Source organism: Carcharodon carcharias, chromosome 7, assembly GCF_017639515.1.
Source record: "Carcharodon carcharias isolate sCarCar2 chromosome 7, sCarCar2.pri, whole genome shotgun sequence".
Taxonomy (NCBI): domain Eukaryota; kingdom Metazoa; phylum Chordata; class Chondrichthyes; order Lamniformes; family Lamnidae; genus Carcharodon; species Carcharodon carcharias.
In genome coordinates, this window is record NC_054473.1 from 36,508,669 (window position 1) to 36,527,978 (window position 19,310).

The window sequence follows — 19,310 nt, forward strand, 5'->3', positions numbered from 1 at the left end:
CTTTGAACTTAAAAATCCACTAAGCATGTTGGCATTACTGAATCCCTCATCATAACATTCTGGGGTTATAATTGACCAAAATCTGAACTGGACGAGCTACATAAATATTGTCTCTATAGAGCAGGTCAGAGATTGAGCAATTTATGTGAATGGCTCATTTTCTAACACCCCAGAGCCCCTCTACCACCTACAAGGCACAAGTCAGAATTGAGATGAAATAATTTCCACTTGCCTGGGTGGGTGCAGCTCCATCAACATTCAAGATTTCTTCAACACTATCTAGGACAAAGCAGTCACCTGATTGACATTGCATCACTGGTTTAAACAGCCACTGCCTCCAACATTGGAGTAACGTAGCTGGAGTGTGTACTAGCTACAGGGTACCTTCTTTCCGTTGGCCAGGTCAGCTTCCCGACTGCCCTATATTGCATTGGCTCAGAGATGGTGAGCGGCAGCTGGGCATCCATTTGTGGCTTGCAAGTCACCAGATGTATGTTAATGAAGTTCAGCCCTCCAAGTAAAATGGGCCTCCTGCAGCAAGTATCAGATGGCTGATCTGTGCCTACCATTGGCTAACTGTTTAGAGGTTCAAATCTTTTCTTCGAGATATCTTTGATTTTTTACAAGGTAGCAAGGAATTTTGATATTATCTGAATCCTTTATTGCACTTTAATTCTGCTCTTTATTGACATTTTTAATGACCTAATGACTTCACCAATAGGCGGTGCTTTGCTTAATAAACATAATCAATTTCAATAGGTCTTCATTTTGATCTTATAAATTTACTCCGTTATCACATAGCAATAGTTAGCTACAGTATTGTGCAATTCTCAAATAATGCAGGTATTAATTTCTCTGATTTTAACATGTGCATAAAAACATAATTCTGTTCTATTAAAAACATTAAAAATGTGCTGAATCATAACTTATGGTAAACAACCTACATAAAATCATATATTAAAAATAGCATGCTTATGTTTTCATTTGTTCTGAAAATATTGGTTTTGAAAATGACTTTTCAGATGAAAGGAGGTGCAAGTCTTATACAGAGATTTTTCAAAAATACTTTGATGAAAATCAGCTTTATTTATTACCATAAGAAAGGACAAGTGCTTGACTGTTTCTTGTTTATTCACTTGAATGAAGATGATGATGATGAGCCAGAAATACCTGTTGGACCTCGACCTCAAAGATTGGAAGACCTAAACCTGAAGGAAAAAATTGTGCCCATTCCAGAAGGGAGTGCTTTCTTCTTATTTAGTAATACCAATCCGTATGTATGGCTTAACATATTTTAACTCAAAACTATATTTGGAATTTAGTAATTGATACAATCAAAGCACTAATTTGTTGAGATGATGTTAGCATAATTTTGTGACAGTAATATTTCTACAATGTAAATTCCTTTAACAAGTAGAATATTCAATTATATTCTAAATAGTAAACTAAATGATTTTTTTTACATACATCAATTTTAGAAGTAACAATATATTATCAAGGTTTTACAAGTGAAAACTATTTATTATTATTGGTGTTGTTATTATATTTCATTGTCAGGTTGGAATAAATTTACTTTATCATTGCTAGGCAGGAACATATGATACTAAATGAGTATGCAACTTTTTTTATATTGACCATTTTATTTTGAGGAAAGTTCTGCCTACTCTTCTGTACACCTGGACTCTTGATTCTACTTCCAGATTTTATTCCCCCTGCTAAGACACGCTATAGCACCTGGTTAACATCCCATATTGGACACAACTGAAATCAGGAGCTGAGCAAGGGAGGGGATTGAATTTACATCCACTGTATAGCACTGAGTTGCAAACCTTGTACCACATTTATTAATTTCAACTTCCCATATCTTGGCCTAAAAATAGATTCATTTTTTAATTATCCATTAACCAACACAAACTAGCTTACAATAGATTTAAAGAGCTCAGAAAATAAAACCTAGGCTAAAATTTTACGTCCCACTGGCGAGCGGGCGCCTGACCTGTCCAGCCACAAAATAAGCATCCTGATGTCATCGCGTGATATCTCGCTCTGTGGGCGCACGCGGCAGTCAGAAGTGCACCTGCCCACAATTAAGCGGGCAATTAAGCTTAGTAGGAGGCACTTGATAGTGATTTTTCGTGGGTCATCCATTTTTATGGTTGGCGGACAGGCCAATCAGCCAGGTGGCCTTTACATTTTTGCTCAAACCTGGATCCAGGGCGGGATGAAATCTCCGTGGGGAAATTAAAAAAAAGAGATATCTGGGGACTTTATTTATGAGGAATGCTTTCAGATGCTTGCTTGTGCTGCATGAACATATTTTGCAGCACTTTTGTTGTTTTGTTTATTCTCAGACCACTGTCTGCCTTTAGGGAGCTCACTGGAAGCACTCACCAGCACTTGCAGTGACATCGATGTCTGCCCTCTTCCCGCCTCCACTGGCAGTGCTGAGCCTTTCTCAATGTGTGTTTCACGCTGGCTGGCCATTAACTGACCAACCAGCTTGAAATTGTGGTCAGGGGCTCGTTCCCAGTCCACTCCTGTGCCTGCCGATCGCACGCGTCCAATGAGCAAAAAATTCAGGCCAAAAAGTTGAACAGCTGCTGGGGAGAAGAAGCAATGTGGGCACATGAGTGCTTATGCCACATAAGTGTAGAGGAGCAGAACATCTTCCCTCCAGTTAACTGAGAAACACTGTGTTCAGCGAATCAGTATCAGCAGGGAGCCTGTGAAGAGCTATGTTACTATGTTACCAGCTTCAGCACCCACCGCAGCCTAGCACCAGGTACAGACTTCATTGACTGTGGTTCTGAAGCTGATTTTGGTCCTGAATTTCTATACCTCAGGCTCATTCAAAGCTGAAACATGTGCTATAACGATAGCAACCCATTTGCAATGTATTGCTGGTTACTATCGTGCTCTTTGCTAAATAAAGCAAATTCAAAACTTTTCTGATGGTGGCAGCAAAACAGAAAGACAGAGCTCTGGCCTTCGCCAGGATCTCAGGCTTCACCCAGGTGCTGGCATATCAAGAATCCTCAATATACACCAAAGGAAGGACTTCTACACACACAATTTTCAACTGATGTATGATACCAGCTTTCCTAGCAGTTGTCATGATGTCTTTCTCTTTTTCCAGTTCTCTATTCACATCTGGCTGCTCAGGGACAAGAGGCATTGCCTGAGTACATGGCTCATGACATCTAAGAACCTAACTACATATGCAGGGGTGTGCTTAATCAGAAGCACACCTCTACCAGAGCTTTGACTGTGTAAACAATTGTCCTCTTGAAACCGATGTTCAGCTGCCTGATTAGGTCTGGAGGTCCCCTGCAACATAGCTCTGAAAATAATTCCAGATTTTTTGTGCATTTCTATATGCTCCATAGCTTTGCCCTGCAAAGGGGTCAACCCTCAGAGCTACCTGGGGAGGAAGCAGCGATGCAAGAGCAGGAAGAACAGCGGGTGACCGAGGAACAGCAAGGGCACCAATTCTGACAACTGCTACAGCTTTACAGCAGAAATTGTTGAGAAACACTTTCATTGAATCGTCTTTGCCCCCTGCGCTAATAGTCCTGCAAGTGAATGCTCTCACCTTCAATACCAACATGGGCATTGCTATCACTTTACTAGGCATAGTCAAACAAACAACAATGCAAAGAAACAGTGCATACCAAAAAACTGATTGCAAATAATTCATCTTACATCTGGGAACAAAGTAGTTCTAAAACTAAAGGTTGCCATATTCAGATGCCTAGTGCTTGGACATATCTGCAGATTATTTTTATGAAAGTATTATCAACACCTGAATGCTAGGAAAGCAGATCTACTTAACCATTAAAACATAACCATGTTTTAAATTGTTGAGTATATCAATGATATAGTAAAATAAGAGTATTCAACCCCAGCTTTATGTGGGAAATCTGAATTTGGATATTTTTACTATTTACAGATCCTGCCAAAGGGATTCTTTCCAATTAATCTGTTCACTCCTACGTTCCAAATTAATATCCTTGACCCTTATTTGGTATAAATGAGACTGGATACATTCTAGTTTCCAAACAATAGTTTGCAAAGCACAATCATGAGTTATATTACCTGTTAGACCCAGGGGGCGGTCGAAATCGCCACAAGATTACCCGCACTGGCCCATGCCTTTGGTGCTTTTGTCCCTTTGTCAGTTTGTCCCTTCCTTGGCCATGTCTGCTGGATGGTCCAAGACACTGGTCAAAAACCTCCACCATCTCTGTGCTTCGGGAATCCTTTCTTATACTTTTATTATACAGCAAAGTGTATGGAGACAAGTTTAACCTAATAGTGGACTTCTACCTGACTTAACCTGTCCAGATACAAAGATGCTACGTACTAATAGCAGCTGACGCAGGCTAGGCCAGTCTTCCATGATATCTTGTATTTTTATACTCCTGGACTGTTAGCAGTGCAGCTATGGTAATACAAAAATACTGTAGAGATGTGATGTCCTTGATGGCCTCATGATTCCTTTGAGAGGTTCCCTCCCTTTGCTCCTTTCATTTATATTTCAATTCAAGTGTCTAGTCTACATTCTCATAGGAGCATTGCTTTCTTTGCTTGATGTTCTGTCCTTATTTCTGCTGACCTTTTAATTTAATTTAATTAGCCACTTTGCCTATTACTTCCCTTTTAATTGTCCTGCTTATCCTACAACCCCTTCCTTAATGTTATTCGCAGCTGCAAGGCATAACAGTTTCTTAGGTCAATACAAACGTAAAACAAAACATATACATATACGGATGGATATTTGTGGGATTGCATGATAGCTGTATTCTAACAGAGGAGAGTCTGTTTTGTTATTGCATTCTAATGGTTTGAAACTATGGACATGCAAAATTGCTGAACAGAGAAGACCAACTAGTACATGTAGCCTGCCCTGTACAATTGTGATGCCTGATGCTTCACAATTAAAACATTTACTACTCACCCAGGCCCTTGCAATTTCCTGGGCAAGGTGAAAAAACATACAAATCGAAAGTCAATTTGGGGAGCAGAGTGTGGGGGGAAATCTGGAAAATTACTCTCCGATCTCACAAACAATTGAGTCAAGGAGACTCTGTAGACCTTGACCTTTATGTTGTTTTGCGTGATTTCCTATCTCCTCCCCCACAACCTAACCCGCCTTTCCCCACCTTTCCCCCTTCCCCCTAGCCAAGAACCAGCGCAACTGTCTTTTGAAGGTACACTGCAAATTAGGAAGGTGCAACATTAGTAACAAACTGTTTGTTTATTTTAATTGGGATGTTGCCTTCATTACATTGTCGTCAAAAAATTTGTAAGGGTCTGGGAACACATTGGTTACTCATAAGCTTCATGATAAAAATTTAAAACTGACATTTTATAAACTCATAAAAAAACTAACCCATGCTTGAAAGTCAACCTCGGGCTCTTGCGTGCACTTTCTCCTTATCAATTCTGAACTGCTTTAGATGGGGTTTAGAAGCACTGAGCCTCACAGTAGATGACAATACTTGCCACAAAGAGTTGTTTAAAAAATAAAAAAAGGTCATTATAAGAAGGAAAAATGAACTGAGGAATGACAGGCACTACACTTGTCACAGCTTGTTTCCGGGTACGTAACTGATGGCCATATCCAGCTCACACACAGACAAAGAGGTCTAAGGCCAAACAGAATTGGGCTTCAGGCCCAGTTGTAATAATTGTGGCGAGTGGCTGGCATCTGTCATGCCTTCAGAGACAGCTCATCTGTGTAGCAGGATGGAATTTTGGCATCATGCCTTGCTGGCAGCAGCCCTCATGTAAGTCTTGGAAGAGGGGCAAAATGGAGAAGGAGAATGAGAGATGGGTGTGATTGCGGACTGGCAGTAGCCTGCAGTAGTACTGTGGAGCTGAGATGAATATTCCTTCTACTAGTCAGTCCACGGTAAAGTAAGTTTTTTCTTATGGCCCTTGGTTAGGCCACAGCAAACTTCTGAAAACCTAACTGGAGCAAACCTGGTATCTGCATTCAGAAATTTCTCCAAGGGGTCCTTAAACGGTATAGTGGAGATGAGTACTTAAACAGGTGTTTGGCCCTTCGTTACCACAAAGGCCTAATGCCTCTTTAAGATAGCCTCCGGGGAAAAAAGGCCCTGATAAGTTTAGCAGTCACCCAATGCATGTATAGATCTGACATGGGCCATTACATTGTTGAATTCATCAAAGACAACAATATTGAATTTCTTCCCTGATGAAGCAATTTCAATAACTGAGATAAGTTATGTACAATACTTCAAAAAGGGGATTAGAAAACTGTAACTGAACATGACACAATTAAATAACTTTATTTACTTAGCTTCAGACAAGGATGATGTACTAAATAATGTGTAATTCTTTATACTTTAGGATCAGAGTGGCTTGTCACAGACTTATAAATCACCACATCTTTACAAATCTGATCCTCGTGTTCATTATGCTCAGCAGCATTTCCTTGGCTGCAGAAGATCCTATACGTAATCATTCTTTTCGTAATAAAGTAAGTAGATTGCATAAGTTATTTTACTTTAAATGGTAACAACTATTGGAGATCTTCTAAATGTGAATTTCCAATATACACTTGAGCTGGTGATTTTACGCAACAACAATTAGTCTCGTACCCATAAATGATTTGGATTGCTGGCTACTTTTAACCAACACATAGAAGTTGTGTAGTACCTCATAGCACTGAATTCCCCTCTTCAGTAACCATACCCCAGTGAGACTTGGTGTTCAGGAGAGGAGGAAAAATATTGGCTGAAGAAAAAACAAAAATACTCAAAAAGGGAAATTAATATATTGAATATATGCGAAAGAATGAATCCAACTTTTCAAATGGGATTATTTACATATATGTTATCCCTTTAAGAGGCACGTTACTGACATTTCTGATACATGACAGCTGAAAGTCACTGATTTCAATTCTTTCTTGTTTTGCATGAATTGAGTAGGTCCGTTTAAAGTTCAGGTGGAAGCTTGGCCAGCCCAGGAATTGCCTGTCTTCACTGAGGCACAGGGAGGCCAGCACTGCTTTGGTGCAGTTTAGGAATGGCTTGTTGGTGCACAAGCCATTGGGCAAGTAGTTTCTCACCAGCGTACTTGCCCCATCCTTGATGTGCAGTGTGGCAAATATGTTCCAACTACCTGTAGGCAAAGCTGGAGGCAGGCCAAGACCTGAAAGTGTGCAGGCTTGAAGTGCAAATGTGAAGTTGTGTTTTCCTGAGCTGCTAACAGCAATGTTTGGAAAATCAGTCTTCCATTCTGAGAGATTCTTGGATAATCCAGTAGGATCAGCATTCCTGGTGGAAATGGATAGTATAAGTGACCTCAAATTGGGCTAAATTCCTCTTGATTGCTCTCTTGCAGCTACTTCTGCAAGTACAAATGATGTGAACTCTGGATGAATATAGGACAAAGTTTAGCTAGAGAATATCTCTTTGGAGATGATACTGGAGGTTTGATCACATAATACTTAATCATGTGACATCTGGTCACATGATACTGATTTCATTGCATTTGATGATATGACGGTTAACCACATTTGCCAATTTTATTGCATTTACCTGATAAATGCTGGGTCTAGTATCTTTGCTTACTGTTTGCATCAGTAGCTGATGTACAAGAAGCATGGAAGTAGGAAGCGACCCTGTGAGCAGGCAAAGAAAGTGCATAAGCGTAAACAACAGACTTGAATGCAAAGTGTGAATTCTGCTTTTCTTTCAAGTTGCTAGCAGCAGTGCCTGGGCAATGCACCTTCCATTTCTAGAGACTGCCGGACAATCTGGGAAGGTCAGCAAACTGACAGTGAACTTGATCTCCAACAACTGACCTATGATAGAGATAGAAAACAGCACCCAGGATACTTGCTCCTGATCAATAACCAGTGACCCCAGGATGGAGAGAGAAAAAAATAAAATAAAAGACTTTCAATTAATATAGCACTTTTCACAATTTCAGGACATCCCAAAGTGCTTTACAACCAGCTGTCATGACCACGATCCTATCCCTGAAATACTTATGGACACACTGAACTTTTAAGTAAGATGTGTTTTTTAAAAAGGACATACAGTCTCAGCCCCTTTTGCTTGTAAGGTAACTACTTGCTGGAAAATTCCTATGTGATTACTTGACCAACCAGTTCAGAGGGAACAGAATGTTGCACCTAAAAGGTGTAACATGGCCTACTTCAGACAAAGATACTTCAAAGGAAAATATACAATGCAAACGGAACTGTAATCTCCCGTGGTTGAGGAGATAATGGAAAATGATTACCTCTCAGCTGAAAACACCTCCTGTTGAGTTATATACCAGACTGTGAACATGAACTGAATTGAAAAGAAAACAGATCTGGATGAAATACATGCTTGTTTTTCCCTTCCAGGAACACACAAGGAAATGGGGTTTAAAAAAGCCAAGTGCAACCCTAGTTCTGTGTGCTGGCCTGGTGTTCTGTTCTGGTGTTTGTGTGCTGTGAAGATCACAGCAGAAGAACACCAACTGGGCATCCCTGTGCTTGCAGGTAAAAAAAAACTCTCTCTCTCTGATTATTGGAAACAAATCGCAAGTCAGCAAAGCCACAGTTGAAAGGAAACAGGGCAACTCCTTTCAGCTAACCTGCAGAACCAAGAATCTCCAAAACCAACTGCTCAACTGCCAAAATCAGCACTACCGGAATTACCCCAACCTAACGGCCACAACGTTTCACCATCTACTCCTCATGGACAAGCCAAAGGACTGATTTGTATATCATTTTAACTTTTACTTTTGAACTCAAGTTCTTGTTTCTAATCTGTGTGAATGTGTGTTGCTTTTTTATTATTTTTTTCTTGTCTTTAGTGACTAATAAACTCACTCTTTCTTTGACTCAAGACAGCCTGGGTAAATTGGCTCCTTTTAAAACGTAAATACATTTGGACTGGGAAAAGGTATTCACAGGGAGGGGATCCTTTTTAAATTAACCTTATTGTGACCAACCGAGGGGGTTGAATAAAGAAAGGGAGCCAGTCCATCCCTCCTCACGCGGGATATGGGGTACCTCGTCCGGGATCATAAATTGGGGGAACCTCGCCCTGGGACTGGTCACAACACAACAAAATACTTTTTAAGTGTAGTCGCCATTGTGCTTTAGGAAATGTGGCAGCCAATTTACACACAACAAACCTCAGGAAAAACAATGTGATAATGTCCAGGTAAATTGTTTTTTAGTAATGTTGATTGAAGGATAATTATTGACCAAGGCACCAGGAACAACTCTCCTGCTATTCTTCAAAACAGTGCCATGTGATCTTTTACTCCCAGCTTTCAACTCAGTTGGCTTGACGGTGGGTTTGTGATACAGAGTGACGCCAACAGTGTGGGTTCAATTTCCGTACCGGCTGAGGTCATCCATGAAGGCCCCGCCTTCTTACCTCGCCCCTCGCCTGAAGTGTGGTGACCCTTAGGTTAAAGTCACCACCAGTCATCTCCCTCTCTGATGAGAGAGCAGCCTATGGTCCTCTGGGATTATGGCGACTTTCATTTCCATTTGAGAGAACAGATGGGCCTTGGTTTAATATCTCATCTGAGAGACATCTCTGATGGTGCAGCACTCCCTTTGTACTGCAGTGGAGTGTCAGCCTAGATTTTCGTGCCTAGGTCTCTGGAATGGGACGGGTGCCCCACAACCTTTAGAGTCGGAGGCAAGTTGCAACCAACTTAGCTACAGCTGGCACCATGTGCTTGATTTTCATGTCAGTGTTCTGATGCCTCTGGGATGTACTGTTTTTGAATTTTGGAAATGCAGTCTTACCAAGTGTACTACCAGTGAACTATCTGGTTGGCCTTAGTCATATGACTCTGCCATGAGGCAAGCACTGTAGGCTGCCATTTCTAACTAGTTGAATTAAAGACTCTCATTGAGAAAAACACTGGTGCAGATGGTCCTTATATATTGAAACGTGGTGCTCAGGATAGAGATAAAATAGATTTTTGAACCCAGGAAAAGGTGCAGAGAAGACACTGAGAATCCAGGAACACAGGTTCAAATCTACAAACATGCAGCTGAAAAGGACAAAGGAAATCAGACAAAGGCTGCAAGGGAGATACAGCTCAGAAAAGCACACAGAAAAGTACAAATCTGCAGAAAGCTGCTAAAAATATGGGGTGAGTGAACATGGCAAACTTTGTAAACTTTCCAATCCCATTTCCAGTCAAAATGAATGGTGATATATTGCAGAATTGGCAGTTTTTTCACTTAGAATGGCAAAACTATGAGATTGCAACGGGCTTAGTGAACAAGCCTAAACCGATAAGAGTAGCCACACTGTTAATAATGCTGGGGAAGGACTGCTACAAAGTGTTTACCACCTTAAATCTAACTGATGAGCAAAGAAAAAAGACGACAGAGATTTTGAATGCCTTGAATGCACATTTTTAACCCTGAGTGAATGTTTCATATGAAAAGTTATGTATTCAACACTAGAGTTCAGAGTGAAAACAAGACCATTCAACTGTACATGACGACAGTAATGCAGCTTTCACAATCATGTGAATTCGGACAGCTAAAAGGCGATCCAATTAAAGATAGACTAATCTTAGGTGTGAGAGACCACTCAGTGAGAGAGAGTCTACTAAGGGATGAGAAACTGACACTAAAGAAAGTGATAGACATGTGTCGAATTGCGGAAGTTGCGAAACATCAGCTAGAGCTGATGTATGGCAGAGCAGACCAGGAGATACATGATGCTGAGAGACAGTTCAAGCCAAAAGAACAAGGCAATCGCAGCCAAAGAGCTGGATATAAATACTGCGGAAGTCAGCACGCACAGGAAAAGAAGAATTGCCAGACACTTTTTTTTATTCATTCAAAGGATGTGGTCTTCGCTGGCTAGGCCAACATTTATTGCCCATCCCTAGTTGCCCTTGAGAAGGTGGAGGTGAACTGCCTTCTTAACCGCTGCAGCCCATGTGGTGTAGTGCCACAGTGCTGCTAGGAAGGGAGTTCCAGGATTTTGACCCAGTGACAGTGAAGGAACGGTGATATATTTCCAAGTCATGATGGTGAGTGACTTGGATGGGAACTCCGAGGTGGTGGTGTTCCCATGTATCTGCTGCTGTTGTCTTTCTGGATGGTAGTGGTCTTGGGTTTGGAAGGTGCTGTCTAAGGAGCCTTGGTGAATTCCTACAGTGCATTTGGTAGACACTGCTGCCATTGTGCGTTGTTGGTGGAGGGAGTGAATGTTTGTGGATGTGTGCCAATCAAGCAGGCTGCTTTGTCCTGGACAGTGTCAAGCTTCTTGAATGTTGTGGGAGCTGCACTCATCCAGGCACGTGGGGTGTATTCCACCACACATCTGACTTGTGCCTTGTAGTTGGTAGATAGGCTTTGCGGGGTCTGGAGGTAAGTTACTCGTTGGAGGATTCCTAGCTTCCAAGCTGCTCTTGCAGCCACAGTATTTATATGGCTAGTCCAGTTCAGTTTCTGGTCAATGGTAACCCCCAGGATGTTGATAGTGGGGGATTCAATGATGGTAATGCCATTGAATGTCAAGGGGCGATGGTTAGGTTGTCTCTTGTGTGGCACGAATGTTATTTACCATTTGTCAGCACAAACCTTAATATTGTCCAGGTCTTGCTGCATTTGGACAAGGACTCCCTCAGTATCTGAGGAGTCGTGAATGCTGCTGAACATTGTGCAATCATCAGTGAACATCCCTACTCCTGACCTTAGGTTGGAAGAAAGGTCTTTGATGAAGCCGCTGAAGATGGTTGGGCCAAGGACACTATCTTAGGAACTCCTGCAGTCCTGGAGCTGAGATGGCTTACCTCCAACAACCGCAACCAGCTTCCTTTATGTTAGGTATGACTCTGACTAGTGGAGAGTTTTCCCCCGATTCCCATTGATTCCAGTTTTGCTAGGGTTCCTTGATGCCACACTTGGTCAAATGCAGCCTTGATGACAAGGGCAGTCACTGTCACCTCACCTCGGGAGTTTAGCTCTTTTGTCTTTGTTTCAGCCAATGCTGTAATGTGGTCAGGAGCTGTGTGGCAGGACTGAAACTGGGCATCAGTGACCAGGTTATTGCTAAGCAAGTGCCGCTTGATAGCACTGTTAATGACCCCTTCCATTACTTTACTGATGATCGAGAGTAGGCTGATGGGTGGTAATTGGCTAGTTGGATTTGCCCTGCTTTTTGAGTACAGGACATAGCTGGGCAATTTTGCACATAGCCGGGAGATGCTAGTGTTGTAGATCTACTGAAACAGCTTGGCAAGGCAAGTTCTGGAGCACATCTTCAGTACTATTGCCGAAATATTGTCAAGGCCCATAATCTTTGCACTATCAGTGGATCAACCTTGGTAAAATGAAGAATGCATTACAGGAGCAGCATCAGGCATACCTAAAAATGAGGTGTCAACCTGGTGAAGCTATAACACAGGAATACTTGAGTGCTAACCAGCATAAGCAGTAAGTGATAGACAGAGCTGTTTTCTTGATATCACGTGGAATGAATTGAATTGGCTGAAGACTGGCAATTGTGATGCTGGGGACCTCTGAAGATCGAGATGGATCATCCACTTGGCACTTCTGGCTGAAGATTGTAGCAAATGCTTCAGCCTTATCTTTGGCACTGATGTGCTGGGTTCCCTCATCATTGAGGATGGGGATATTTGTGGAGCCTCCTCCTCCAGTGAGTTGTTTAATTGTCCACCACCATTCACGACTGGATGTGACAGGACTGCAGAGCTTCAATCTGATCTGTTGGCTGTGGGATCGCTTAGCTGTCTATCACTTGCTGCTTATGCTTTTTGGCACGCAAGTGGTCCTGTGTTATAGTTTCCCCAGGTTGACACCTCATTTTTACGTAAGCCTGGTGCTGCTCCTGCCATGCTCTCCTGCACTCTTCATTGAAGCAGGGTTGTTCCACTAGCTTGATGATAATGGTAGAGTGGGGGAAATGCTGGGCCATGAGTTTGCATATTGTGGTTGAGTACAATTCTGCTGCTGCTGATGGCCCACAGTGCCTCATGGATGCCCATTCTAGAGTTGCTAGATCTGTTCGAAACCTATCCCACTTAGCATGGTGATAGTGCCACACAACATAATGGAGAGGTATACTCAATGTGAAGGTGGGACTTTGTCTCCACAAAGACTGTGCAATGGTCACTCCTACCGATACTGTCATGGACAGATGCATCTGTGGCAGCCAGGTAGTTGAGGATGAGGTCAGGTATGTTTTTCCCTCTTGTTGGTTCCCTCACCACCTGCCACAGGCCCAGCCATGTACTTTAGGACTCGGCCAGCTCAGTCAGTAGTTGTCTACTGGGCTACTGAGCCACTCTTGGTGATGGACCTTGAAGTTCCCCACCCAGAGCACATTCTGCGCTCTTGCCACCCTCAGTGCTTCCTCCAAGTGGTGTTCAACGTGGAGGAGCACTGATTTATCAGCTGAGAGAGGGTGGTATGTGGTAATCAGCAGGAGGTTTCCTTGCCCATGAGACTTCATATGGTCTGCAGTCGGTCTTAAGGACTCCCAGGGCAACTCCTGACTGTATACCATTGTGCCACCATCTCTGCTGGGTCTGTCCTGCCAGTGGGATAGGACATACCCAGGGATGGTGATGGCGGTGTCTGGGACATTATTTGGAAGATATGATTCCATATGTCAAGCTGTCGCTTGACTAGTCTGTGAGACAGCTCTCCCAATTTTGGCACCAGCCTCCAGATGTTCGTAAGGAGGATTTTGCAGAGTCGACAGGGCTGAGTTTGCTATTGTTGTTTCTGGTGCCCAGGTTGATGCCGGGTGGTCCGGTTTCATTCCTTCTTTGAGACTGGTGGTTTGATACAAAATTTCAGAGTCAACCACATGTAGGCTAGACCAGGTAAGGACGAAAGATTTCCTTCCCTAAAGAGGGCTTAGTGAACCAGATGTGTTTTTATAATAATCGACAAGGGTTTCATGGTCATCGTTAATTCCAGATTTTTATTCAATTCAAATTCCACCGTCACCAGTGGGATTTGAACCTGGCTGCCAGAGCATTACGCTGGGTGTCTGGATTACTAGTCCAGTGACAATACCACTACACCATCACCTTCCCCATGTGGGGCACAGACTCACAACGTGTCACAGCATACAAAACCATTGACAGCAGAACAGATCCTAGAGGAGTAAAAAGATGTGTTTACAAGGTTGGGACGTCTTCTAGGAGAGTATAATCTAGAAGCAGATGAGAGTGTAAGACCAATTCAGCATCTGCCAATAAGAGTTCCAGCTGCCCTCAAGTCAAGCTTAAAAGACAAGATAGAAGAGCTGGAAAAGAGGGGAGTAAGTAAAATATGACAACTCCCACACCTGGCTTTCCATAGTCATGTGACTCTGCTATGAGGCAAGCATTGTTGGCTGCCATTTCTAACTAGTTGTATAAAGACTCTCCCTGAGACAGACGCTGGTAAAATGTGCTGTTTTTATAGTTTGAAACACACTGATAGGGTGATGGTGGGGGCAGCTGGGAAGCCATTCATCTCCAATTAACTACCCATTAAGTTCCTTGAAGAACTTCTTGTTGAGCTGGAGAGACCAGGAATACAGTTTTGAAATCATAGATTGCCAAAACCGAACAGCCTGGTGGACGTTAGTGCACAGCTAATGGGTGCTTTGCGAGGAGTGATTTATGCTAAAGGAATTATTTTGGCAAAAAGGTTTAATTTTCTCAGAGTGGGCTACTGCCTTTCCATTGGCTGTTTGGCCAATTGTCTGCGCCATGAGACTCCTGGCCCTCTGACCTCTTACCTCCTCTATCTTGCAAGGCAGTGGCAAACCCAGTCATGACCTCCGTCTGCCTCAAGGAGGATTGTACTCCAGAGTCAGTTCCCACCTTCTGGCAGCACTCAGTGCCACTAATTAGGGAATCTGTATTTAAATAAAGTGAGGGTTTGGGAAATGATCTGGACGTCAGCTTCCTGACCCTGGGTTGTAAGTCAAGTCCCATAAGCAGCAGAGGGAACATCAACCATGGGTCTTGCTCCTGATCCTCTCAGTATGTGCTGACCCCTACAACTCGGTCTTGCTCTGTGTGTGTGTCTCTCCCTCTCATTTCTCTAGTCAACAGGATACTATCTCCACCCCCACCCCCCCAACAAGCTCTTCCTTCCCCATTTCCCCAACAAGGATTCTGTTTCTGTGGCCATGTTTCTTTGCTTCTTTGCTCTCCAATCTATAAGAATCTATGATGCTGAAATAAAGTTAAAATAAAATAAGGTAAAATAATTAAATTGTTCAGCAAAGGTGAACTCCTGCATATGCATACGTCGATTATGTCAGTGTTCTCAACATTTTTATGGCCAGACCCCATGAGATAACTTTCAACCAAGAACCTGAAGATGGGCGCAGCAGTTAAAAATCCAGAAGGTAGCTCGGTCTCCGTCTGGATGCCCAAGGTCACCTGAATTTCAAGGTGGGCCCGTAAATAGGCAAGCAGCACACCAATCTTTTTTAGGCAGGGACAGTTAATTGCTTATGCAAATTAGAGTCCTGCACTGGTTGTAGGATCACAGCTAAAGTTTTCAGATACAAGTTGACAGAGCTTGCATAGTGCAAATTCAATCCATTTAAACCACGAATTGAATAGCCTAGTTAACAATCCTTGAAGGGGGAAATTTTGTGGGGCTAGAAAGATCAGTTACGTCCTTGCTGTTGTCACAAAAATGATGTGGCCTATTGTCCCATGATCACCATTTTCCCAGCCACCACCCTGATGTTACAGCTATCTCAGTGCAGGTGATGGCTGCATGCTCTTTCACAAGCAGTGAGCTATAGCAGTGTGTCTGTTTAGCACCCATAGATCAGTGATTATTTTTAAATGAAACTTGAAACAGAAATTGGTTCAGGTCTTCTAATATCTTCGGGTGGGCATGGCTGTAACTTCAGACCCATTTTGGAAGAAAGTTAAAAATTCCATCCCTGTTCACCCTTGAAAACTTGATTAGGCCGCCAAAAATTCTTGGAACTTCTCGCATCCCTTTATCTATGGGTACCGCTATGCTATATTTTGAAATATTGGGCTGGAATTTTCTGATTTTCACTTACACTGAAATTTCGGCCATTGTCTTCACCGAGCTTGCCAATGGGAACTTAGGTTAAAGTTCCTGCGGGACTCATTGCCTACGTAAATACTGGTGTTAGCATCCAAAAGCAGTGTCAGTTTCTAAATGTATGATACTCAACTCCATCTCACCACCACCTCCCTCCATCTCTACACTTCCTCTAAATTGTCACACTGCTTGGCCGATATCCAGTAGCAGTAGTATTTTCCTGCAGTATTTTCTGGCAGCTGAATATTTGAAAGATCTTAGCAATTGTTTTCAATCCCCACATCAAACTCCATTCTCTAGCTACTGGCTCCATCTCTTCTCCTGGCAACTATCTGAGGCTAAACAAGACTGTTCACAACCTTGGTGTCATTTTTGACCGCGAAATGATCTTCTTACCAGATAGATGTACTATCCCTAAGTCCGCCTATTTATACCGCTGTAGCATTGCCTGACTGAAACCCACATCTAAGCCTTTGTTACCTCTAGACTTGACAATACCAATGCACTCCTGGACAACCTCCTAGTTTCTACCCTCCATAAGCTTGTGACCATTCAAAACCCTGCTGCCCAAGTCCTAAATTGCGTCAAGTCCCATTCACCCATCACTCCTGTGTTCGCTGACCTACTTGACTCCTGGTTAGGAAATGCCCTATAGGGAAAGAAATCTGCAGTCTTTACCTGGTCTGGCCAACATATGACTCCAGACGCACAGCAGTGTGGTTGATTATTAAATGCCCACTCAAATGGCCTAGTAAGCCAATCAGTTTTGTCAAACCGCCACAGAAAAATCAATAAGGACTGAAACTGGATTTACGATCTGGCATCAGTCTGGCCACCGGAAACAACAAGGGCACATTTAGTCCTGTCAATCCTAAAAAGTCCTCCTTACTAACATCTGGGAGCTTGTGGCACAATTGGGAGAGCTGTCCCACAGACTAGTCATGTAGCAACCTGACATAGTTACACTCATGGAATCATAGCTTAATGACAATGTCCCAGACACCACCATCACCATCCCTTGGTATGTCCTGTCTCACCGGAAGGAAGACCCACCAGAGTTAGTGGCACAGTAGTATAAGATTGGGAGGGAGTGCCCTGCAACTCCTCAATATTTACTCTGGGCTCCATGAAGTCTCATGGCATCAGGTCAAACGCGGGCAAGGAAACCTCCTGCTGATTACCACCTACTGTGCCCCCCTCAGCTGACAAATCAGTACTCCATATAAAAGCAAAAAACTGCAGATGCTGGAAATCCAAAACAAAAACAAAAATACCTGGAAAAACTCAGCAGGTGTGGCAGCATCTGCGGAGAGGAGCACAGTTAACGTTTCGAGTCTGAATGACCCTTCAACAGAACTAAGCAGAAATAGAAGAGAGGTGAAATGTAAGCTGGTTTAAGGGTTGGGGGGGGGTGGGACAAGTAGAGCTGGATAGAGGGCCAGTGATAGGTGGAAATAACTAAAAGATGTCACAAACAAAAGGACAAAGAGGTGTTGAAGGTGGTGATATTATCTAAGGAATGTGCTAATTAAGAGTAGAAAGCAGGACAAGTAAGGTACAGATAGCTCTAGTGGGGGTGGGGTGGGGTGAAGGAATCAAAAAAGGCTAAAAGGTAGAGATAAAACAATGGATAGAAATACATTTAAAAATAATGGAAATAGGTGGGAAAAGAAAAATCTATATAAATTATTGGAAAAAAAGGGAGGGGGGAATCGGAAAAGGGGTGGGGATGGAGGAAAGAGTTCATGATCTAAAATTGTTGAACTCAATGTTCAGTCCGGAAGGCTGTAAAGTGCCTAGTCGGAAGATGAGGTGCTGTTCCTCCAGTTTGCGTTGAGCTTCACTGGAACAATACAGCAAGCCAAGGACAGACATGTGGGCACGAGAGCAGGGTGGAGTGTTGAAATGGCAAGTGACAGGGAGGTTTGGGCAATGCTTACGGACAGACCAAAGGTGTTCTGCAAAGCGGTCATCCAGTCCTCCAGAGTACTCCTCCATGTTGAACACCAATTGGAAGAAGCACTGTGGGTGGAATGGGCACAGAATGTACTCTTGGTGGGGAACTTCAACGTCCACCATCCAGTATGGCTCAGTAGCACCACTACTGACTGAGATGGCTGAGCCCTAAAGGGCATAGCTGCTAGACTGGGTTTACGGCAGGTGGTGAGGGAACCAATAAGAGGGAACATCCTACTTGACCTCATCCTCATCAAGCTACCTGTCGCAGTGCATCTGTCCATGACAGTGCTGTTAGGAGTGACCACTGCACAGTCCTTATGGAGATGAAGTCCTGTCCTCACATTGAGGACACACTCCATCGTGTTGTGTGGCACTACCACTGTGCTAAATGGGATAGATTTTGAAGTGATCTAGCAACCCAAAACTGGGCATCCACGAGGCGCTGTGGGCCATCAACAGTAACAGAATTGTATTCAACCTCAACCTGTAACCTCATAGCCTGGCATATCCACTTCTCTACCATTACCACAAGCTGGAGGATCAACCCTGGTTTAATAAGCAGGAGAAGCATCAGGCACGCATTAGAATGAGCTGTCAACCTCATGAGGCTACAACACAGGAATACTTGCATGTTAAACAGCATAAGCGACATGCGATAGAGCTAAGTGAAGCCACAACCAACAGATCAGATCTAAGGCTTGCAGTCCTGCCGCAACCAGCCGTGAATGGTGGTGGACAATTAAACAACTAATTGGAAGAGGAGACTCCACAAATTTACCCATCCTCAATGATAGAAGACCTCAGTGCAAAAGACAAGGTTGAAGCATTTGTAACCAACTTCAACCAAAAGTGTCACATGGATGATCAATCTCTGACTCCTACTTTGGTCTCCGGCATCACAGATGCCTATCTTTAGCCAATTTGATTTATTCCACGTGATATCAAGAAATGGCTGAAGGCACTGAATACTACAAAGGCTATGGGCCCTGATAACATGCCGGCAATAGTACTAAAGACTTGTGCTCCAAGACGAGCTGCACCCCTAGACAAGCTGTTCCAGTACAGCTACAACACCGGTATCTACTTGGCTATGTGCAAAATTGCCTGTACACAAAAAGCAGAACAAATCCAATCCGGCCAATTACTGCCCTATCAATCTACTCTCGATCATCAGCAAAGTGATGGAAGGTATCGTCGAGAGTGCCATTAAGTGACACTTACTCAGCAATAATCTTCTCATTGATGCTTGGTTTGGATTCAGCCAGGGTCACTCAGC

At 43.1% G+C, this 19,310-nt stretch overlaps 1 protein-coding gene across 1 annotated transcript in view; it reads left to right on the forward strand.

The window, feature by feature from the left end:
• LOC121280566 (voltage-dependent L-type calcium channel subunit alpha-1D-like) overlaps positions 1-19,310 on the forward strand; it is a 676,393-nt gene that overhangs the window by 346,118 nt on the left and 310,965 nt on the right. Inside the window, exons 19-20 of the mRNA XM_041192702.1 lie at positions 1,142-1,273; positions 6,376-6,505. Of these exons, the coding sequence (XP_041048636.1) occupies positions 1,142-1,273; positions 6,376-6,505 (262 nt within the window). The remainder of the gene's footprint in view (positions 1-1,141; positions 1,274-6,375; positions 6,506-19,310) is intronic.